General features: G+C 35.2%; 1 protein-coding gene across 1 annotated transcript in view; it reads right to left on the reverse strand.

Moving 5' to 3' along the window:
- IARS2 (isoleucyl-tRNA synthetase 2, mitochondrial) overlaps positions 1-24646 on the reverse strand; it is a gene marked incomplete at its 5' end in the record, with an annotated part of 77849 nt that overhangs the window by 21485 nt on the left and 31718 nt on the right. The window contains 10 exons of the mRNA XM_079724919.1: positions 8738-8898; positions 10980-11131; positions 12429-12519; positions 13256-13425; positions 16258-16373; positions 16765-16855; positions 16938-17047; positions 17128-17177; positions 17262-17410; positions 19024-19183. Coding sequence (XP_079581045.1) covers positions 8738-8898; positions 10980-11131; positions 12429-12519; positions 13256-13425; positions 16258-16373; positions 16765-16855; positions 16938-17047; positions 17128-17177; positions 17262-17410; positions 19024-19183 — 1250 coding nt within the window. The remainder of the gene's footprint in view (positions 1-8737; positions 8899-10979; positions 11132-12428; positions 12520-13255; positions 13426-16257; positions 16374-16764; positions 16856-16937; positions 17048-17127; positions 17178-17261; positions 17411-19023; positions 19184-24646) is intronic.

Below are 24646 nucleotides of genomic sequence, written 5' to 3' on the forward strand. Positions count from 1 at the left end.
ATCCAGTAAAATTTAACACATGCCTAACACACAACAGAAAGCCAATAAATGCACATCATATGGGTACTGAAATTGATCATTATCTTTGGAAAGATAAAATACACAGTTATCAATTGTCTGAAAATTAAACTCAGGGAAAATCTTATACTAAATTTTCTCACAGGAATAATATACTTTTAAGTTATTATCACAGCTTTATTGACGTTACAACTTCCTCTAGTTGCTTTCCACTGAAGTCACAGAATATATTGGTCAAGAACATGGACCCTGTGTGGAGAGAAGGGAACCCTCCTACATTGTTGATGGGAATGTAAATTGGTGCAGCTACTATGGAAAACAGTTTGGCGGTTCCTCAAAAAACTAAAAGTAGAGTTGCTGTATGATCCTGTAATCTACTACTGGGCATATATCCAGAGAAAACTATAATTCGAAAAGTGACAGATGAATGGATAAAGAAGATGTGGTACATATACACAATGGAATATTACTCAGCCATAAAAAAAACAAAATAATGCCATTTGCAGCAACATGGATGGACCTAGAGATTATCATACTAAGTGAAGTAAGTCAGAGAAAGGCTAATACCACATGATACCACTTACATGTGGAACCTAAAATATGACACAAATGAATTTACCTATGAAGCAGAAACACACTCATAGAGAACAGACTTGTGGTTGCCAAAGGGGAGGGGGGGGATGGATTAGGAGTTTGGGATCAGCAGGTGCAAACTATTACATATAGACTGGATAAACCACAAGGTCCTACTGCATAGCACAGGGAACTGTATTCAATATCCTGGGATAAACCATAATGGAAAAGAAGATGAAAAAGAATTCAGTGTGATACACTGAATCACTCTGCTGTTCAGTAGAAATTAACACAACATTGTAAATCAACTATATTTCAATAAAATAAATTAAAAAAAAAAAAAAAAGAACATGGACCCCAGAGCCAGACAGTTTTCATTTAATTCCTGGCTCTATAACTTACTAGCTATGTGACCCTAGGCAAAGCACTCAACGTTTCTGTACCTTGGTTTGCAAAAATGCATATAATACCAGTATCATTAATAGAGCTATTATGGATATGAATTGACCTTATATGTAAAATGCCTAGAACAGTGTCTGGCACATATTAATAGGTATTATATAAGCATTAGGTATTATTTAAACTGATTCTTTTGGGGTTTTTTTGGCCTTGCCGCGCAGCATGTAGGATCTTAGTTCCCCGACCAGAGATCAAATCCGTGTGCCGTGCATTGGGAGCACAGAGTCTTAACCACTGGACTGCCAGGAAAGTCCCATAAACTGATTATTTGAAGTCAGGAAACTTAAGACAGTTAATTTTGTTAACCAGTTACCAAAACACATATCCATATTAATATTTAGAGATTAAAGTACATATACTAAAGTCAACTTTTCAATTATCCTCTTTTCTACCACACTCCATTAATGCAAGTAACTAAAAATGTAGGTCTATGAGAGTCGATGAAAATGGAAGGAGGAATGGATAGGAAAAAGTTCTAAGTTCTTAATCTGGATCTGCTTCTTATTAATCATGACTGAACCTCTCTGGGTCTGATAATTCAGATAAAACGAAGTGTTTATGAAAAATTGCTGTGGGAAGCAAAAATCAAATGGGCATTATAAATTAAATATGCTCTACAAACTGATATCCAAGATACCGAAGTTGATTATACTACGAAGGACAGAATGAAAAAGTATAATGCTACCACATCTATTCTGAAGAAATTATGAATAATAAGAATGTTTAAATGGGCACAAGTCCATATTTCTAATACAGTCACACATTTCAGATGGACTTTAACAATAAAGATAAACTTTTGTGACATGAGACCATAAAAACTTTGTGCGATAACCACCTAGTTATATGACAATATTTAGTTATATATTACTATTTTAATAGTTTGCACAGAACATTTTATCAGTTAAGAAAATATGAATATACTATAATAGAAAATCTGAATAAAGCTAATGCTATTACTCTTAGAACTAAAAAAAAGAGAGATACTAGCACATTTACACACATATATCATACCAATTATGAAATTTTCATTAAAAAAAGATTCTAAAAAAATAAAAATAAAATAAAAATAAACAAATAAAAAGATTCTAAATATGAGTGTCATTTTCATTTTGCCCTTTTTTTTGGCTGCTTCATGCGGCATGTGGGATCTTAGTACCCTGACCAGGGACTGAACCCATGCCCCCTGCATTGGAAGCTCAGAGTCTTAACCACTGGACTGCCAGGGAAGTTCCCTCATTCTGCCTTTCTATCTTTACAATGTTATCATTAGATTGTAATTTTCGGTAAAGAGTAAAATAAAACAGTGAAGCACCTTTAAATGTGTTGGAAATAAACACATTAAAAAATACAAACATAAAGGAAAATCATTCAAATTTCATATTGATTTAGAAAATAAGGTAGAGATGTTAGGATTAATATTATTATGAATCAAAATAAAAGCAATTATGTGTATACCACAAATTATATATACACATTTATGTGTATACTTTTAAAAGGACTTTATAAGCACTCTCTAATTGGATTCATAGACAAACATATTTATAGCTAAACTGACAGATAAACTGTTCTGTGCCTTGGGGTTCCTTAAATCATGAGCCTAATAAGTAACACAATTAAAAGCCAGGCCTTGAAACTGTCTCTCCTAAATCATGGCTCGTTTCTGCGTTTACTTCTCCATTCAGCCTTTCTAACTCATTTATGAAGACAAACACTGTATCTGTGAACTCACACTCCCCTTCCCTGGGGTTTGCTAAGCAAAGGCAAAAAGACTCTTATTACCCATGTGTAATGAAAGCGTGAACCAGAGACCAAGTCAGGGCGGCGGGGAGTCTCAGGAGATTAGTGTGCTGACAGAGAGGGCACCAAGTCCAAAGAGCAGAGGCTATCTGTAACTTATTAGATACTGACAGGAATACATCATGTTTTTTTTTCTGAGCTTCAGTTTCTATGAACATTCGGAAAAGCTGAGAGAAGAAAGGCTATGTGAAAAATTTTATTCTTAAAAAAGTCCTAACACTGTAGTCAGAAACCGTAACAACTGTAGATGATACTTACATATCCCTTTCAGAACGCCTGATTGAACTCTAATGAAACTAAGTTCTTTTTTATATCGCTAAATAGCAGATAAATTCAATGAAGTTTCAGAATATAAGTATTACTTAACTATATTCAAGTATCTTAGAGAGTCTGTAACTAAAAATACCCAACAGCAAAGAAAGATTCCAATTTTGCAGCTGGCATGCTATTAAGGCAACTATAAAATGCTACCAAGTTTAGTCAACCAGCTCTAGTCTAACTAAAGTTGAAGTTTTAATTGCTACATTTTCTTATAAAGATATAGGTTGTTCACTTAGATATACAATATAATATTTCAATATGAGAAGAAATTTAATCTTGTATTATATAAACCTTATTTGCAAATATACGTTTTAACTGATAAAGGTCTCTTATTTCTGTGAGGAGGAAAGTTTTGTTTTGTTTTTTTTAGTTTACCTAATAATACTTACTAAAAATGGCACAACCATACAATGTTATCTACACCAATGAAAACAATCCTGTAGTAGCTTTTAAAAATCTAGTTTCAAAAAGGCCGTCATAAATAAAACTACATACTACTAAAAATATGACTCATTATTTTTGTGTCCCTTCTGACATGTACCGATGAATTTGGACCCCCCAAAAATGTTTTTTCCAGTGTATCGAAATATGAAACATTTTAAAGAGGGGAGAGAAGCAGCTCTGCTTCATTAACAGACCAATTCCTACTAATACTTAGAGCAAGACTTGCTTCCTTTCTATCGTGAAATATAAAAATACGATGTACTAAATGTACTTTAATGGGCATTATCTTCTGTAACTTAATTCTATTTTGAGATCTTAGACAACTATATTACTTAAGTTTTTAAAAACAGGAAAACAAAGACAACTCTGAGTTAGAGTATAAAAACTGAATAAAATTTATGACAAATAAGAATGCAGATTTCAAAGACAAAAACATTCTCACAATCCAAACAAATCAAAATTTAAGTGCACAGAATTGGTATCACTAACTGAAAACTTTCTTCTGACTTATACCCTGGTGGTCTGAGTGATCCTAAAAATATTGTGGCAGAGTTTTAAAAACAAAATTTGCAATAAAAATAAACAAACACATATAACCTCCAAACTTGAGGTAACTATAGTAGCTTGCAAAATAAAGATAAATTTAACATTCAAACAAAATCTGAAAGGATAATTTCGATAAAAAACACAAGTAAATGCTGCACAAGTGCTCAAAAGATACTCATTATAGCACTAGCAAAAACTCAGAAACAGCCAAATGTCAGGATGGGCTACATTTATTTGATTTTCATACACAAGGAACTAGGCAACCATTAAGAGCTAAGCTACCATTTTTAATGGCTACCTATTCAATCTTCCAGAATTGACTTTAATTATTTATTCTTTTTCATATCATTACGTTTCTTTATAAACAATTGTATTAGACATCCTTACAGATATATATATATATATATATATATATATATATCTTTGTACAAGAGATGTTAGTCCTTTAGTTTCCTTCGGATAAATACTTAGAAGTGTAATTTTTTATTACAAAACTGAGATGGTGATTTTAAAAGTTTTAAGACAATTTTATGGGCACTTCTAGTGATATTAAATATTCTTCCAAAAAACACAAGAAGTAGTCAAAATTTGTCTTTTGAAATCTAAGAATTCCCCTCTTTGTTAATAATACCCTATACTTAACACAAACACACAGTTAACTTATAACCTAAAGATCGTATAAATTAGTCGATAAAAGTGGGTGAAACCACTTATCACTAAATAGTCTCTATGCTTCCATCTTAATGCTGTATTTCATAAAGCAGTTAAGTCCATCATAAAACTTTGTACTTTACACAACAGCCTTATCTAAACACACGCATTATGTGTCCCTTCTTAGGTTTCAATCCATGAAAATCCGCTAGGTAGTACCAGCCACTATAACACCAACCAATCATTCTAAACTTCGCTATCAACTGGACTGAAGCTTATTTAACGTGTTACCGGAAATTAAACAGCATTAAGATTCCTAGGTAATGAACAAACTGTTGCTGTCATTTCATTTTCCTGTATTTTGTCTTTATAAAAGCAAAAATATTAAGGACTATAATATACTTTTCTTCTGGAAGTTACTGGAATAAGAATGAGGTAAGAGGCTAAATGTTTCATATTTATTTACTAAGTTTAATTCTAGAACACAATGAAATTTGGGGGAGCTCTATTTTTAATTTAATTCTATACTTATGTTTTGAAGATGACAGGAAACAATTTTGGAGAAATTTTTATTTGATGAACATTATCAAACTTTTTCACCAGAAAGTCATTATTATTAACATGAGCAAAAATTTGAGGTAGCCAAAGCTAACACCCAAACTTGAAATTCCTTGCCTGCTTCTAGTGAATTTCTCACAATTTCCAGAATTCGGGGGCTAAGTTTCCTAAATGCATGTTAACTATTGCATTAATACTCTTAAATTGATTAAATGGTCTGAAATGAAAGAAATTTAACTAACAATCTCTTTTCCTTCCTAGGTGGCAAATGTTTCTAAATTTTATCTTTTTTATGCTAAAAGTATTTGTCTTTATTAATTAGTAATAGATTTCCACCTAAATTATAAAGGCATTATATTATAGATTAAGAAAAATGATCAATGATGTTAAAGTCAAAAATGGAATTATTTCTTGAGAAGATACAAATATAAAGTGCAAATGAGAACATTAATTCAAATTGAAATTAAACATCAGAGTTTCAAATCTACCAATCTTTCAGCTTATTCAGAACATGAATAAATCAAGATTTTCTTCTGTGAAACTAGTATCCTTAAGAGAGAATTTATAGACTTTCATCAAGAAAAGCAGAAGGGGGCTTCCCTGGTGGCGCAGTGGTTGAGAGTCCGCCTGCCGATGCAGGGGACACGGGTTCGTGCCTCGGTCCAGGAGGATCCCACATGCCGCGGAGCGGCTGGGCCCGTGAGCCACGGCCGCTGAGCCTGTGCGTCCGGAGACTATGCTCCGCAACGGGAGAAGCCACAACAGTGAGAGGCCCGCATACCACAAAAAAAAAAAAAAAAAGAAAGAAAGAAAAGCAGAAGGAACCTTCTGATCTGCTTAATGGGGTCATCAACTGTAACAGCAACTCCATGTGGACTGTGCACCAATTTCCAGTGGAGATGCTGTTACTTTTGATGGCTACCAACTCACTTCAATGTAGAGGGCGTATTCAAGAAGGACAAAAAAAATTATGGTCACTTGATTCTCATTTGATTAAGGAGGAAAAAAAAGACAGCCTTTCACGCAGTCTTTAAAAATTGACAAGTAATTAAGAATTAACATCCATTTTTAAAAATTAACTGTTATGTCACTTAAAGGACCAAAAATGGAAGAGGATTAGAGACATTATTCAGAAATGGTGTGCAGGAAAATGACCTATGAATTGACAGACAGTATGGTTGTTTGTCTGTCATTTCTGTAGGCCAATATTCTGTATATCTCTGCGACTTCAGAATCAGAAATCAACTACACCATGCAAGCAACACAATGGCAGAAGAACAGAAAAGAATCTGTTACATACCATGTAAATGTATTGACTGTAAATAAAACATAAATGATACCTAAAGAAAATCTGCTTGTGTTTTTCTGACAAAGCTCACATTTATTTCACCTAGGTCACTGACCAATCGATCTATGTACCGTTTTATTGTAGTGATTAAATAATGGTCAAATAAACCAGCTTGCTCTACTTACTAATACGTACATTGGTCCACTTGAATGACTTCAAGGAAACACCCTAAAAATCCTGCTCTCTAAATATGGAAAAGAATGAGGAACAATGGCCGTGTCTTATAAAGGTTTCCTTAAAAGAAAACTCTCCAGTATGGAATTTTAAGCAATTCTTGTGTAAACTTATCTCAACTTTAATTCTTAGTAGGGGAAATAAGATATTAGTTTTTATGTGATCAAGCTCTAAATTTTAAGAACAACATATACAACAATATTTAGGCCAAAGAGTCTTAGCTCCAAGTTGTAATAATATTGCAATAGCCTTAAAATCACTTCCTGGTCTCTAACCTCTACTTTCTTTTCCTAAAACACACCGTGACTCTTCATGCCTACTTAAAAGTTTAAATTCCTTAGCCTGGTATTCAAGACTCACTTCAATTTGCCCCAATCAATCTTTCTTAGGTGTTTATCTTTCTGTTCCCCTCACACAACCTGCAGCTCCATTATGGTTCCTGCATACATGCTATATTTTCCCCACTCTGGGTCCTCAGCTCCTAATCCCACTACTTTCCCTCATTTCCTACCTAATCCTCCAGGCCCTACTCAAATGCCATATCCTTTATAACTGAAGCAAATGAGCTGTTTTAGGGTTCAATATTTGTTCAAGGCAGAGCCTTTAGTTCTTCCCTCTGAACCATGTTGCCATAAGGTGTCAGATTACCCATGAAGCAGTGATACAAGGAACATTTCAAAGTGAAAAGGAACCTTCACACCAAGGATACTAAGAACTACCTAATATTGGCTAAAGGTAATTAAAAACAACAACAACACTGTAGTCAACAATTTAAAAAAACCCTAAAATGCATATATTCACAAAAGTACCACCTAAAGAAATACTAATAATGTTGACAATGAAAAGCAGAACCTTTTTACAAAAATGATGATGAACCCCAAGGTAGGACATTCAACGCTGTCATCTCTCCATTACTTGAATTCTCCATTACTTGCTGGCCTCCATGCCCTCAAAACCCTCACTGAATCCTCAACTGACGAAATGTGAAAATACTTACCAAAACGCAAACTCTTTGCTCATGTTCTAGAATAACTTAGTAAAACATCCAAAACAAAATTACTCCAAAAAATGATAACCCAGGATGTATTCACAAAAGAAATGATTAATATTCCTCTTTCCACATCTGTTAATAACAGCAACAATCCTGAGAGCCACCTTAATTTACTAGAAGATAAACTAGCTAGATTATCACCTCATCAAGAGCAGGGACCGTGACAGTCTTGTTTACTGCCTCAAAAAAGGGTCTAGTATATGATTAGGGAAAACAATCTTCTTTTTACTGTGTAAGCTTTTCTACTCTGAATTGTTCACTAGGTTCACGTATTATCTTTCCAAATTAAGGAAGAGAAATAACTAGGAATGTAATCATCACTAGAGTTAATTATGTGCAATCAACTATATTATAGTTTCTTAAATTTTAAATTACCTATACAATGACCTAAGGCCATTTCTACTCAGAGGGAGAGTAGACTCAGAGTGAAAGACTGACACTAATTCCTGAAGAAAAATCACATACTGGGCTCCACCACTCAACACTGCTTATCTCTGGGCTCCTGACACCTTACCCCAGCACAGGGCACAGTCAGGGATAATGAATTCTCATAGGAAAATATTCACAGTCTTTGCTTCTACGTATCAATATTGAAAAAATAATCTAGTGTTTGCTAAAATTTCATCCATCTGAAAGGATCTTTCTGAAATTTATATTTTACTCCCCTCAAAAAAGATAGCTATTTTCGAATATTTTATTTAACATATATCAAGAGTTTTCAATAGTCCACTATTTTTCCGTTTTTGAAGAAAATACAACTCACTTTAAAATGTTAAAAATTTTAGAAAGAGTTCTACCTGTTGATCAAGAATTCATCTTTTGTCTTATGATGAAACACAGGAATTGGAACACCCCAAACTCTTTGCCTTGATATACACCAATATGGCCGCCTGTCCATCATTTCAACCATGGCATTCAGTGCTGATCCAGGAATAAATTTCACTTTTTTTAACAATTCCTGCAATTGATTCACAAATCAAGTCCAGTGAGAGAAAGCAGAACAAATTTTCTAGAACTGCCACTATTTATCCTAATACAGTTCTTTATTTTAGAGGTTTATAGTCATTTACATGCCCCCTCCCCCGACCAAAAAAGAAACTAATCTAAAAAAACCATAGATTTCAGAGCAAACGAGACAATGTTAAAATAGGACCACAAGTGATCTAATAATAACATCCAGAGCAGACTTCACCTTTGGAGGATGTGACAAGAAATTTTATACTAATTTCCAGGCACCCTAGATCAAAACTGGTAATAACAGGTTTAGTAGAAGTATTATACTTTATTAAACTACAGTTAAAATCAATTCAAACTTGATTTCAATCATTCTTTTTTAAATGTTTAAGAAATAAGCTACTATCTTAGGTGTACAAACAAGGAATGCAATATAACCTAATTTTACATAGTATGGTTTACAACATAGAAAACACTTTCTCAAAATGAGTTACTTCCTATTTACTGGCTGTCTCTCAAGAACTCTCCTTCCCTCCACCTCCCGCCCCAAAAAGTTGTAAACTACTAGCATTTGCTTTCATTTGTTAATTACCAAGAAAAGAATTGTATAGCAAAAATGTTTAAAAATATCCGTAAGTGAAAATATAACTTCATTTTAAAAAGTCTCAAAGAAAGTCTCTCTACCCATCAATAAAAGCATTTTTACATTTTTAGAGCATGTCGAAACAGTTTCCTCGTTTACCTGAACCACCAGAAATCCCCTCCCCCAAAGCCCTTTGTAGTACCACCTACTGGTAGAATGGCAACATTCGCAATTTATTTTGATTAAAAATTGAAACGTGATACTGACTTGATATTTGAATTTGTTAAGGAATAACTATTATTTTTTAAGGTGGTAAAAATGGCATTAAAATTATGTTTTAATTTTAAATGTCAGATATACATGATGAAATATTTATGGAAAACATAATGCCTAAAAGTTGCTTTAAAATACTCCAATGGGTAGGAAGTGTAGATAATGGGTAGGGAGGCAGATAAAAATAAAATTGGCAAAAAGGTGATTATTGTTGAAGTTGGGTGATGGAAACATGGCAGTACATTATTCTTTCTATTTCTGCGAGGAACAACTGAAAATTTTCTATAAATAAGTTTAAAAAAAAATTTGGCTTCAGCGTATTGCATAAGCATCAGACTCAGATGTTCTGCAACAAAAATCCGTGCAGAGCTGAAAGTTACAAATTATAACATTTACAGGTAAGAAAAACAGCCTTCACAGAAATGTAAAAAGCAGAACAAAACAAAGAAACGGTCCATAGCACAGTTATCCACTCTACATGAATGTAGAAAGTGTAAATTGCTTGCATAGCTTTGGCATGGACCCCAAATTGCCAGGTCAACAAATGAACCAACTAATAATTGCAATGTTACATGCAAGCTGTAAAGCAAAATATCTGTATACTCAGCCTGGTTACCAAATATATATTTGAGCTCTTTCATTTAATAGAATCAAGTTGTTCACGAGATACACACACACAGATAGATACATACACGTATTGAATGAAAGAGCTCAAATATATATTAATATTTAAAATGCCAGTTATAAAATATTTGTTAACTCAAAAGAAATAGCTTTTCAAATGAACTTCAATTTCAATTTTAAGGAAGCAAAGAGTTTTAAAAGAGTTTTGCTGAATGCCTATTATGTGCCAGACACTGTTCTGGGAACTTTTATTCACTTATCTTGTGAGGTAGGCATTATTATCACTTTTATATAGATGAGGAAACTGAGGTTCTGAGAGGTTAAACAATTTGCTGAACTCAAGTCCTAATTCTATGCTATTTTCACTACACTGGGTAGGAAATTAGAGCAAGTTAAATTCTTTAAGCATGATTTTCCACATGTGTATAATGAAGGGATGGAAACCCAAGGTCCTTCCAGATCTAAAATTCTACAAGTTTATATGAAACCAAATAATAATAGCATTAATCCCTTCTACTCCCAAAACCCTACCCCAACCTCACATGTAAACCTTTCGTACTGAGGGAATGATAAACCCAGCCCTTACAGTAGGATGCCTTTTATACCTTGGCTGTAGTCTTAATATCCGTGATATTTACAAACCACTGCTTGCTGGCACGAATAACTACTGGTTTCTTAGTCCTCCAGTCATAGGGATAGCTGTGTACCAATTGTTCCTCTTTCAACAAATTCTTTGCAGCCTGAAGCATCTTTATAACTTAAAAAACAATAACAATTTACATTAGACACAATTAAAAAACACTATGAAAATCCTAATAACTCTCTAAACTCCCAGGGAGTACTAAATCTGGGCCAAGAGGTGACAGGAAGAGCAGCCATCTACCAGGTAGCAAAGGCATAATCTGGGAATCTCCGGGCAAAAAAAGCAGAAACTGTAAAACCTTAATCAGACTCCAAATTATGCCATTCCCATGGCTCTTCTTTTCAAAGATGACAGAATACATCTAGAATTCTCCATCTCAAATTCAGAGTCACAATCTTTCATACTATGAATCTTAAAATGGTCTCCAGGTAATCCAGAAGAAACCAGGTATACTGGGTTGAATTCTGTCCCCCAAAGTCCTGGCCCCTAGTATCCTAGTACTTGTGAATGTGACCTCATTTGGAAATAGGATCTTTGTAGATGTAATCTGCAATTAAGATGAGGTCACACTGGATTAGAGTGGGCCTTAATTCCAATGCCCAGTGTCCTTCTAAGAAGAAAGGATACACAGAGACACACAGAGCAAAGAAGAACATGTTACAACAGAGGCAGACTGTAGTGATAACAGCTATAAACCAAAGAATGCCAAGCATTACCAGGAGCCACCAGAAGCTAGGAAGAGGCAAACATGAATTTTTCCATAGAGCTTTCAGAGGGAGCAGAACCTGGCCAACACCTTGATTTCAGACTTCTTGCCTCCAGAACTGTGAGAGAATAAGTTTCTGTTGTTTTAAGCCACCAAATTTATGGTAATTTGTGACAGGAGCCCTAGAAAATTAATATACCAGATCTAATTAGCCTTAGTCTTAGTGTGGGCAAAGAAAGGTTTTCATAGTACCTGGTCCTTGGATCCATATTTATAGAAAGGCAGAAAGACAACTCAAGACTAGAGGACCCCTAAAATTGTTCATACATCAACTATCCTATATCAGTGATATAAGGGTTACAAACAGAGTGCGAGTGTCTGATTCACAGTCAGCATCTAGTCCCAAGGTTGATTTCATCCTTCCACAAAACTAACACTGCTGATGACTATCTTTATTGTCCTAAAATAACATCACTCTCTGTTGACTGCCTTGATTTGCTTAAACAAGTAGAGCAACTTCAAAGCAAAAGATGAAAAAGTGCCAAACTCCATTTTAAACCACGTGGCAAAATAAAATATAAATAAAATATAATTTTAGCTTTTTGTTTCTGTTGAAAGCAAAAATGAGAGAACTGTCAGCAAAGGTTACTTCTGGCTGCTTTTCAGAAAATACATATTTATGATACCAACATAAACAGTACTCACCCGCATCTGTTCCCTCTTCAAGAACAGCTTTGTTTTGCAGTTCAGGACCTGCAGCATCTGTGAAAACTCCATCTTCATTCACTAAACAATCCTACAAAGAGTCATTTTGAACAATTAAAATAAAATATCAAGACATTTCATCTTATGACAATATGTAGCAAAGCAGTATACTATACAAAACATCTCATTATAGTCTAGTCTTTCACTACACTGAAAATTTGGGTACTTCTTATTCAGTCAATGAGAATTTGTGAATTTACACATTTAAATCACCAAAGGCAAAATGTATTATTAAAACATACACCTAAAGTTTAATTACAAAAGTAACAAAATATACTAAAAACCTCTGTTAATTTACAGATCTATGGCAGTGTACATACATTGTGACGACTTTGAGACCTGCCTTTAGCTAAATGGAAAAACTTGCTAAGTAACTGACGTGTGTAAAATAAATTTAGAGAAGACTGTTTAACCTGAAAAAAAATTAAAAAACGGATCTTTTCAACTATTTAGTAAAACCCACTTGCCATTTTTCGGGGATTGAAAGTAATTTGTCTATGTGACTTAATACCTGGGAAAAAAAATGCCCCCATTTACTATGCATTCTTCAATTCTAACTCTGTGACAATTTTGTGCTAATTCTGGGAAATCATTCTCAATTAGTATGAGTTAATGAGGCTTTGGAGGCTTATTGCACAGAAGCATTTCACAACTTAACTATGATGACAAAAGTTATTGTTTATTATCAAAAGTAAAGATGTTAGTTAGGGTTTATTGCTTTAATTCTAAAAAAGCAATAATTTAAAAGGAAACAAGAGGAGCAGTACCATGGACAAGCTGTGTTGAGAAGCTACACTGTAATCTTCCATACCATGAGCTGGGGCTGTGTGAACCAACCCTGTTCCTTTTGTCATGGTCACATGATTGGCAGGTAAAAGAGGAGACACCCTCTCAGAAATGAAAGGATGAGCACAAGTACCATTTTCCAAGTCAACACCTGTGGGGAAAGAAAGCCACAATTAAGAATTATTTTATATAGCAATTCTTCTACCTCTTTAAGATTAGCAATAGACATCAGGTGAAAAGAGCAGAATCTGGGATAAGACTGGGCTCAAATTCTGGCTTTCCCTTTTACTTGTTCTGTGACCTTCAGGAATCTATAAAGTGTGAACAATTATGGTTCCTACCTCAGAGGTCTGCTGTGAACATAAACTGGGTTAATGCATGTTAAGCATTTTGGGTACTTATCACAATACTTGCCACATTGTAAATGCTTTAAAATATTAGCAATTATTATAACAAATAATCAAATGAATTTCTCTAATTTATGTGCAGTTATGTACATTTTAGAATAGAGGACAAAAAATTCTAGATCAACAGTCAATGACTAGTAGGTTCTAATACTATCTCTGCGGGAACTCGTAGCTTCTCATAATGTTACCCTAAAAAGGTAAGAGATGATAAATAATACCCACAGTTACTGGGCACCCACATGTACTAGACTCAACATAAATTCTTACCTCATCTCCATAATACTACAAAGCAGCTAACGTTATCCCCAATTTACAAATCAGAAAACAAGAAAATATAGGCCAGGAATGAGAAGTATATTCCTCTGAAACACGGTGGCTAAAAATGTCAATCAATTAATTTTTCACTAAGTAATAATTTGAAACAATAATGCAGTCTAGAAAAATGACCTTTAAATTTAACCTTAATACTTTCAAAAACCCTTTGAGAATGCCACTCAACTTCTGTAACAACATCTAACATGTCAAGGAAGTCTATTAATACCTTTTGCACTTAAAAAAGAGGTGGGCTGTGGTTAATAGTACTGTGCTGTATATTTGAAAGTTACTAAGGGATTAGATCTTAAAAGTTCTCATCACAACAAAGAAAATTTGCAACTATGTGTGATGATGGATGTTAACTAGACTTATTATGGTGATCTTTTCACAATATATACAAATATGAATCATTATTTTGAATGCCTGAAACTAATATAATGTTATATATCAATTACATATCAATTTTTTTTTTAAAAAGAAGTGAGAGAGGGGTATGGAGTAAAGAATTTACTGGAGCCTCTAAGTTACCTAATGCACCAACAAGGTCCAAATGGTATTAAATGTTAAACATTCTGGAGCTTCTTTCATGCCTTTGACATTAAAAACCTTTTGATTTTTGTTAAGTTTGTTTAAACCTCTAACTGGCTTATATCTAAACCAGTGCATTTTGAGGCCTTCCTTACTTTGCTAGGCAATCTTTCCATTTTTCAGTATCTATTCTTGTGATTTTTTTTTTCTTTTGTAAGAAACTCAGATATATCATCCCTAAGGATCAAAGGCAATTTTAAACTTCCCTAGATTTCCATAGGTATATTTCTTTTTTTTTAAACATCTTTATTGGAGTATAATTGCTTTACAATGGTGTGTTAGTTTCTGCTTTATAACAAAGTGAATCAGTTATACATATACGTATGTTCCCATATCTCTTCCCTCTTGCGTCTCCCTCCCTCCCACCCTTCCTATCCCACCCCTCTAGGTGGTCACAAAGCACCGAGCTGATCTCCCTGTGCTATTCGGCTGCTGCCCACTAGCTATCTATTTTACGTTTGGTAGTGTATATATGTCCATGCAACTCTCTCACTTTGTCACAGCTTACCCTTTCCCCTCCCCATATCCTCAAGTCCATTCTCTAGTAGGTCTGTGCCTTTATTCCCGTCTTGCCCCTAGGTTCTTCATGACCTTTTTTTTTTTCTTAGATTCCATATATATGTGTTAGCATATGGTATTTGTTTTTCTCTTTCTGACTTGCTTCATTCTGTATGACAGACTCTAGGTCCATCCACCTCACTACAAATAACTCCATTTCGTTTCTTTTTATGGCTGAGTAATATTCCATTGTATATATGTGCCACGTCTTCTTTATCCATTCATCTGTTGATGGACATTTAGGTTGCTTCCATGTCCTGGCTATTGTAAATAGAGCTGCAATGAACATTTTGGTACATGACTCTTTTTGAATTATGGTTTTCTCAGGGTATATGCCCAGTAGTGGGATTCCTGGGTCATATAGTAGTTCTATTTTTAGTTTTTTAAGGAACCTCCATACTGTTCTCCATAGTGGCTGTATCAATTTACATTCCCACCAACAGTGCAAGGGGGTTCCCTTTTCTCCACACCCTCTCCAACATTTATTGTTTGTAGATTTTTTTGATGATGGCCATTCTGACTGGTGTGAGATGATATCTCACTGTAGTTTTGATTTGCATTTCTCTAATGATTAATGATGCTGAGCATTCTTTCATCCATAGTTATATTTCAAAATCAGCCACTACTTCAGAAGTCCCAAATTATAGCTTACTAAGGATCCTTTTGATAGAAATGCTATCTTGGGAATAACTTTCAGAATTTATTCAATTTCCTTATTAAAATCATATACCCCAAAATAAATATATTTATTTCCTTCCTTGCTCCTTTGATCAAATCAGATAAAAATAATTTTCAGTAATTTAATTTTGAATAAAATTTTAGAGAGAAATTTGTACATTGTATGTTGTACAAAGGGCATCTGTCTAATTTTCCACTGGATGTTTGCCAAAAATGTTTTTTAAATCTATTGTGCCTTTGTCGATGTTCACATTTTCTATACTCTTATCATGTTCAATGCATATTCTCCTTCAGTTTAATCAATGTAAAATATATTCTAGAAAGGTAGAGGCTGTATCTGTTTTGATTCACAATGAGCAATCTTCAGCAAGGTACTGAACTCAGATCAACCCAATATTTTGATGACTTTGATGGTCAGAACACCTGTAAATCCCTACCTGAAAATGTTGAAATAACCTCAAATGTTGTTTCCAAAGTAGAAGCAACAGATGTTACTTTATCTGCAGCTAAAACGTAGAAGTCTCCAGATTTGGAACACTTCACGACAGCATACCTAAAATAAAATTTTAGGAGTAAATTACTAATAATGAAAAAAGAAAAACCACAGATAACATTTTAAATGTTTTACATCATTTTAGAAAAACTAACTTTAAGATCAAAAAAGTACAATTTTCAAGGGACTTCATTCCTTACATTTCTGTTTTCTTTTCCAAAAAAGGTAGAAATAAGGTCTTAAGTAGAATCCTCTAAAGCTTAATAGAACCTATATGAACTAAAGCTTATAATCTTTAATCTATTATGTACTAAAGCTTAACAAAATCTATATGAACTAAGTTATAATTCACTAATTTTAAAAGGATAATAAGGATTAAATAAGATCAAAATAATGCTAAAAATGGAATGGATCCTATTTGTGGATAAAACAAAAATTGCAATATACCTACTTTGATTCTGGCATATAACAAACAGCCTGATTGGCTGGAATTGTCCAAGGCTGGGTGGTCCAGACTAAGAAACTAACAGGAGATGAACCATCTGTGAAAATGAAATTTCAAATATGCTAGCAAATCAAATGTTATAATTCCATAACTTTAATAAAGCAACAGATACATCTTACCTATAAGAGATGCCAACTTAGGAGAAGGTTTCAAGAGAGGAAATTTTACATATACTGAGCAACTGACATGCTCTGGATTATATTCAAGTTCTGCTTCAGCCAATGCAGTCCTAAGGTTTAAAAATATTAAACATAAATATTTGGAACCCTCACAAAATTCTCCCCTTTAATACCAAAAAGACATAAATACCTTGATGAGGGAGACCAAAACACAGGTTTATAAGATCGATAAATCAAGCCCTATTAAAGACAAAGAAAAATGAAAGCTGGAATTCTGTAACACATATTTTAACATACTCAAAGAAAAAAAAAAACGTTTATTACCTTATCATACATTTCGTAGAAAATTCTCAACTGTCTGGCTTCATATCTTCCATCAAATGTACAGTAGCAATTATTCCAATCTGCCATTATTCCCCAACGAATAAATGCCGATTTCTGTTTCTCAATTGCTGCTTTGGCGAATGATCTAGCTAAAAACAACAAAGAAACAAAAAGCTTTTGAAAACAAATTAATTCAAATTCTTAAACATGGTTTAGCATGTATCTCTCTAAATGCAGGTATTGTACACAATTTAGACTATAAAAATTTTTAATAGGAAAATTATCTGAAAGTTAAAGTGTTCAGAAGATACCTACAACAAATTCTAAAATTAACTAAAATTTCAAAAGTTAAAATTTTGTTACCATCTCCTCTATTATTGAGAGATCATAAAATGGCCTTACTTTTAGAAAAAATAAACTGGAAAAGTCATTCTTCATATTTCTTACTTTAAGAAAAGGTCAGAGAATAATTCTTATTTCATTATATATACACATACACAAAATTAATCAGTACAACCAATAATACTCTTTCATAAGGAAGTATGAAATCTTCACAATCATATCCAATTATAAAATAGTTTAGGGACTTCCCTGGTGGCACAGTGGTTAAGAATCCCCCTGCCAAAGCAGGGGACACGGGTTCGAGCCCTGTTCCAGGAAGATCCCACATGCCATGGAGCAACAAAGCCTGTGTGCCACAACTACTGAGCCTGTGCTCTAGAGCCCGCAAGACACAACTACTGAGCCCGAGAGCCACAACTAGTGAAGCCCATGTGCCTAGAGCCCGTGCCCTGCAACAAGAGAAGCTGCCACAATAAGAAGCCCACGCACCACAATGAAGAGTAGCCCCCCTCACCGCAACTAGAGAAAGCCCACACACAGCAGCAAAGACACAAAGCAGCCAAAAATAAATAAATAAATAAACACTGAGGAGCCCTTTAAAAAAAAAAAAAACAGTTTAATATATAAGAACAGAAGGGGGACTGCCCTGGTGGCGTAATGGTTAAGAATCCGTCTGCCAATGCAGGGGACACGGGTTCGATCCCTGGTCCAGGAAGACCCCACATGCCGCGGAGCACCTAAGCCCGTGCGCCACAACCACTGAGCCTGCACTCTAGAGCCCGTGAGCCACAACTACTGACCCCTGTGTCATAACTACTGAAGCCTGTGCACCTAGAACCCGTGCTCCACAACAAAAGCCACCACAATGAGAAACCCACGCACAACAACGAAGAGAAGGCCTGGCTCGCCGCAACTAGTGAAAGCCCGCGTGTAGCAACGAAGACCCAACGCAGCCAAAAAAATTAATTAATTTAAAAAAAAAAGAAAAAGGATAGAAGAGTCCTCCCTGACACATTCTCTGGAAGGAAAGGATCAAAAAAAGAGATCTTTTAAAAATTTTTTTAATTTAAAATTTACTTTTGGTTTAGCACCTAAAATAGGTCATGTCCTAGCCAAGAAAGTAAATAAAAACATTGACCAAAATCATAATTTCAACAAAATGTGAAGACTAAAGAACTGAAAAATGTACTTGGATATGTTCACAAATCTTTCCTTCATTTCTGAACGTAAGTTCTCATAAAAGTCAATTACACAAAATCTTAATTTTCTTTGACACAAAGTGGTTTCCAACAGATCTCATTATAAGCGAAAAACAATAGCAAAACCCAGAAAACAACAGGTGTCTTTGATAAAGCCCTGACTTTTCCGAGGAAGCAGTGTTTACAAATACCATTTTAAAACAGAAATAGAGGTTATTTACCTTTCTCTCTAATTTCCATAGTTGAAAGATTCTGAGCTTTTCCACCAAGTTCTGATAATACTTTTGTTTCAATGGGTAACCCATGACAATCCCAGCCTGGCACAAAATGTATTTTGGAACCTCTCATCATATGGTATCGGTTGGCTATATCTTTCAAAATCTGCAAAGATAAAACGATAATCATCATTCACACATAAAGCATGTGGCCGACAATTTATATTCTCTTCTTAATATCATTTTAAAACACTAAGAAAACTTAATTTTAATAAGATTTATATAGAATTACCTATTAAATCTACCAACTCCCTCAAGTTCTACATAAACACAAGAGTAACAAATACCTGATTTTTAAAATGCCAATAACTCCCCCAGAAGGAAGTTGAATTATAAAAGATTCTGAAGTGAAAAACATTACATACACATTTACTAATTTGTTTGTAAAGTTGGAGTATACAAATATGCAAACCATACTACCTTTTTAAGAAATAATTTGAGGGTTTCCCTGGTGGCGCAGTGGTTAAGAATCCGCCTACCAATGCAGGGGACATGGGTTGGAGCCCTGGTCTGGGAAGATCCCACATGCCGCGGAGCAACTAAGCCTGTGTGCCACAACTACTGAAGCCCGCGCACCTAGAGCCCGTGCTCTACAACAAGAGAAGCCACCGCAATGAGAAGCCCGCACACCGCAATGCAGAGTAGCCCCCACTCACCACAACTAGAGAAAGCCCACGCACAGCAACAAAGACCCAACGCAGCCATAAATAATTATTTATTTTAAAAAAGAAATAATTTCAACTTTCTAAATATCAGAGTACAAATTACAAATTTGCTTTACTCTTATGAAAATATTATTAATGTGAATAATCCAGTATTATGTATATTTAGTTAATAAATATTATACAATCAATGAAGAATTTATAACGCACTCAGAGTATGAAATATCATGGTTAACTTTTTTTTTTTTTTTGGCCGCACCTCACGCAGCATGTGGAACTTCCCTGATCAGGGATCAGACCTGAACCCCCTGCAGTGGAAGCACGTAGTCTTAACCACTGGACCACCAGGGAAGTCCATGGTTAACTTTGTTATTACTAAAACCCTAAGTAAAACAATAGACCTCTTCACTTAGTATAGTTCTAGAACTGTTTCTCAGCTCATTTTAGATAGCAGGGGGCAGCAGAGTCTTTTACAAAATATATTACCACTAAAAAATGGGGGCTCAGGGACTTCCCTGATGGTCCAGTGGTTAGGACTTCACCATCCATTGCAGGGCATGCAGGTTTGATCCCTGGTCTGGGAGCTAAGATCCCACATGCCTCGTGGCCAAAAAACCGAAACATAAAACAGAAGCAATATTATAACAAATTCAATAAAGACTTTAAAATTGGTCCACATCAAAAGAAAAAAATCTTAAAAAAATAAAAATAAAAATAAAAAATGGGGGCTCAAAGACAAAAAGGACAGATTTGGCCCCAAGCTTAACTCCTTCTTCCCAAAACTGAGTAGTGCAGTAGTCCAGAAAAGTATTTCTTCCTTTCCATGTCCCTCAAAAGCAGAAAAGATAATACACAGTCTTCCCACCTACCCCTTCTTCCACGTAAAAGCCTTTCAAACTTCTTACCAAAGGGCAGGGGGGCCTTGTGATCTGGGTGGTAGTCATACTGCATAAACATTCATCTACTGATATATACTTAAGATCTGTACACTTTATGTTAAGAATATTACTTAAATCAATCAATATAAATAACATCCTTCCCACTTATCCCTATTCAAAGTTATTTTATGTATTTAATTTTCTGTCTCTTTGTGAGAAAATATAAACTCTCTGAAACCAGAGATTCCATCTGTCTTCTTCATCCATAAACTCCAAGCATTTAGAATGGTATCTGGAACTATTGTAAAGTACATATGGAATAAAGGAATGCATGCATATATGTTCTAGACTGTGATGTCTTATACAGTAGTCACTAGCCACTAGCAGCTAATGAGCATCAAAACTGGCTAGTCTAAATTGAGATGTACTGTAAATATAAAATATATACCAGATTTCTAATACTTAATACCCCAAAAAAGAATGTGAAATATTTCCAACAAAATTTACAATGGCTATATGTTAAAATGATGGCTCAGATATGTTGAGTTAAACATAATATTAAGATTAATTTCATCTATTTCTTTTGAAATATTTTTATGTGGCTACTAAAAAAATTTAACTTACCTATGTGGCTCACATTTGTAGCTTGCAACATTTCTACTTCACAGTGCTGCTATCCATCATGTTAACAGAAAGGCATCATTTAAGCTACTTTTAATTATTTAACTAAAATTTTAATTTAATCATGAGCTAATAATTAACAATGTCCCTAATGAGAAAAGACAGAAGCCTTTATTAGAAGCCTCTAGTAAAAGAAACAGCAGGGATGCAACAGGAATATTTTCCTAATTGCTCAGGATCAAACATTACCCTCCTCCTCTCCAAATAAGTTCCTCCGTACTTTAAGAGCCATTTGTCTCTTTTGGTCACGACAGTCCTCTCTGCCCTCATTTCTCCTTTAGTTTTTCATTTTCCTATCACAATACTCATGTACTCCTTTGTTTAACAGACAAATATTTGAATGCCTGCCATGTGCCAAGCACTGTCCTAGGAACCTAGAGTATGGCAGTGAGCAGGAGAAACAAGGTCCTTCCTCAGATGGAGGAAGATGGAAGATAAACATACTCACTCACTATGAAGTTAAAAGCATGGCAAAGGGTTTGAAAGAGGCATGTGGGGGGTGGTGGTCGCACTATTTTACAGGGACATCAGTAAACCTGAAGAGATGACATCTGAAGAGATATGAAGGAAATGAGGAAGGGAGCCATCTGAACATCTGGGATGTATCCCAAGCAGAGAAAAACAAGCAAAACTATACATGGCACTGTCTGAGGAAGGACAAGAACTGTTCCTCCTCTAGTTCCAAAGTGCCCATGGTCTTGGACAGAGCCTCCAACCAGGCACAGAAGAGACAGTTGTGTGGGGTGCCCCAGTTTTTCAGAGAATTACTCCTCAATCCTTAAGCCACATGGAGCCTCCCGCCCTCCATTCCAGCTCTAAGGGTGAACACATGACCCACTGCAGCCGTCAACATATTTTATCCCCAAGTCCAAATTGATTACTTCGGGGATAGACTTGTGACCCAAAACAGGCCAAGTAGATTCAATTACAGGACTTGTGTAAGAACTGTTAGAAAAGAAAGGATGGAAGCATGTAAGCCTGAAAATGTTGGGAAATGAGGGGCGGCGGTAAGGGTGAGGGTACAGACATCAAAAGGGGGAAAGGCTGCCTAAGAGTGAAAGAGAGAAACCAACCCCTAATATTGTCTGAGTCCCTGGGTGCAGCCATGCAAGGAGCTAAAACTACCATTAAAATGGTCAATAAATTCCCTTTTTTGATTAATCCAGATAGAGCTGGCTTTTCTATTCCTAGGAACCAAAAGGATCTGGAACAGTAGAGTTTTGCTTTGGACTTTTATTATAACATACAGTCTCATTGAGTGTATTAAAAACAAGAGACGAGGCTATCTTTCTCAAATTAATTTAAAGTGTCTTCACTTAACATATGCAGCAGAAAGTTCCAGAAGAAGAATGGAAAAGTCAGCCTTAAATAATTTAAAATAGAAGAAATGACTTAACAGCAACAACTTTAAAGCAAAGATAATACCTATTAAAGCTTCTGTGTGGTAAATAACAATATATTAGACTAAAGATTAGTCCAGACACCTGTTTTGTCTTATTGATCTGAACCACAACCAGATAATACTGCAGGATATTCCTATCGGATAGAGCAATTCAGTCCTCAGTCTTCCTCTGAATTTTCTTGACTATTTAAACTCATTTACTTTCCAGATTTACTTTTTAGCCATTAAGAACATTTAAAAATTTTTTCGGGCTTCCCTGGTGGCGCAGTGGTTGAGAGTCCGCCTGCCGATGCAGGGGACACGGGTTCATGCCCCGGTCTGGGAAGATCCCACATGCCGCGGAGCGGCTGGGCCCGTGAGCCATGGCCATTGAGCCTGCGCGTCCGGAGCCTGTGCTCCGCAACGGGAGAGGCCACAACAGTGAGAGGCCCATGTAACGCAAAAAAAAAAAAAAAAAAAAAAAAAAAATTTTTTCTGTGACACCCTTCCTTTGCCAGAGAGGTATCAGTGAAAACTAGCTAAAACAGAAAGTTTTAAATAAGATGCCAAATCTCACAATACAGAAAATGCCAAGGTTTCAACAAAAATTCATTCATACCCAAAACCAGGAAGATCTGAAACTGAATAAAAGAAGACAGTCACTAGATAACCAAGACTGAGAGGAGAGAAATGTTAGAATAACCTGAAAATGACTTTAAAGCAACCATGATAAAAATGCTTAAATGACCAACTGTGAACACACTTGAAAAATATGAAAAAAGAGAAAGCCTCAGCAAAGAGTCAGTAGATATCCAAGAAAAAGTAAATGGAAAATGTTTTTTCTTATATTTGATAGCTCAATTTTATCGAGCTATCAAATGCAAATTTTAAAAGAGAAAAGTGCAATAAGTGAAATAAAAAGTTCTGCAGATGGGCCCAACTACAGAATGGAGGGGAAAAGCGGAAGAACCACTAACCTTGAAGTCAGAACAATAAACAACCCAATCTAAAAAGAAGAAAGAAAAAGGACAAAAAAAAAAAATCACAGAGCTGTGGGACTATAACAAAGATCTAACTCTGGTGCCACTGCTGCCCTGAAAGGAGACTTTTTCAGAGCTAATAAAAGTACACAAAGGGCTTCCCTGGTGGCGCAGTGGTTGAGAGTCCGCCTGCTGATGCAGGGCACACGGGTTCGTGCCCCGGTCCGGGAAGATCCCACATGCGGCGGAGTGGCTGGGCCCGTGAGCCATGGCCACTGAGCCTGCGTGTCTGGAGCCTGTGCTCCTCAATGGGAGAGGCCACAACAGTGAGAGGCCCAAGTACCGCAAAAAAAAAAAAAAGTACACAAAAAAATAATGGCTGAAAACTCCCCAAACTGCCGTGAGACATAAATCTATAAATTCAAGAAGCTTAACAAAATCCAGAGGAAAAATCCAAAGAAATCCATGTCAAGACACATAATCATTAAACTTTTGAAAATAAAAATGTCTTGAAAGCAGCTGGAGAAAAATGACACGTTGCTTATTAGGGGAAAAATAATTTAAAAGACAGCAAAGTTTTCATTAAAAAACATGGAGGCCAGAAAGAAGTGGAACAATATTTTTCAAGTGCTAAGAAAAAACTATCAATCCAGAATGCTATATACACTGAAAGTATACTTCAAGAATGGAAAGAAATCAAGACACTATCAGATGAAGGAAAACTAAAAGGATATGTGACCAGCAGACCTACCCTAAGGAATGGCTAAAGAAAACTGTCTAAACAGAAAAAAAACAATAAAGCAGAGATGGAGGAAGAAAAAGTATGGTAAACAAAAATATGGGTAAATATAATAAACGTTCCATTTCCTCAAGTCATCTAAATTATGTTTCACAATTGAAAAGATAACTGTCAAACACTGTCTTATATGGACCAAAATACATGCAGAGGAAATATGTAAACCAAGCTAAAAGCAAGGGAAGGAAAAA

This window comes from Hyperoodon ampullatus, assembly GCF_949752795.1.
Source record: "Hyperoodon ampullatus genome assembly, chromosome: 2".
Taxonomy (NCBI): Eukaryota; Metazoa; Chordata; class Mammalia; order Artiodactyla; family Ziphiidae; genus Hyperoodon; species Hyperoodon ampullatus.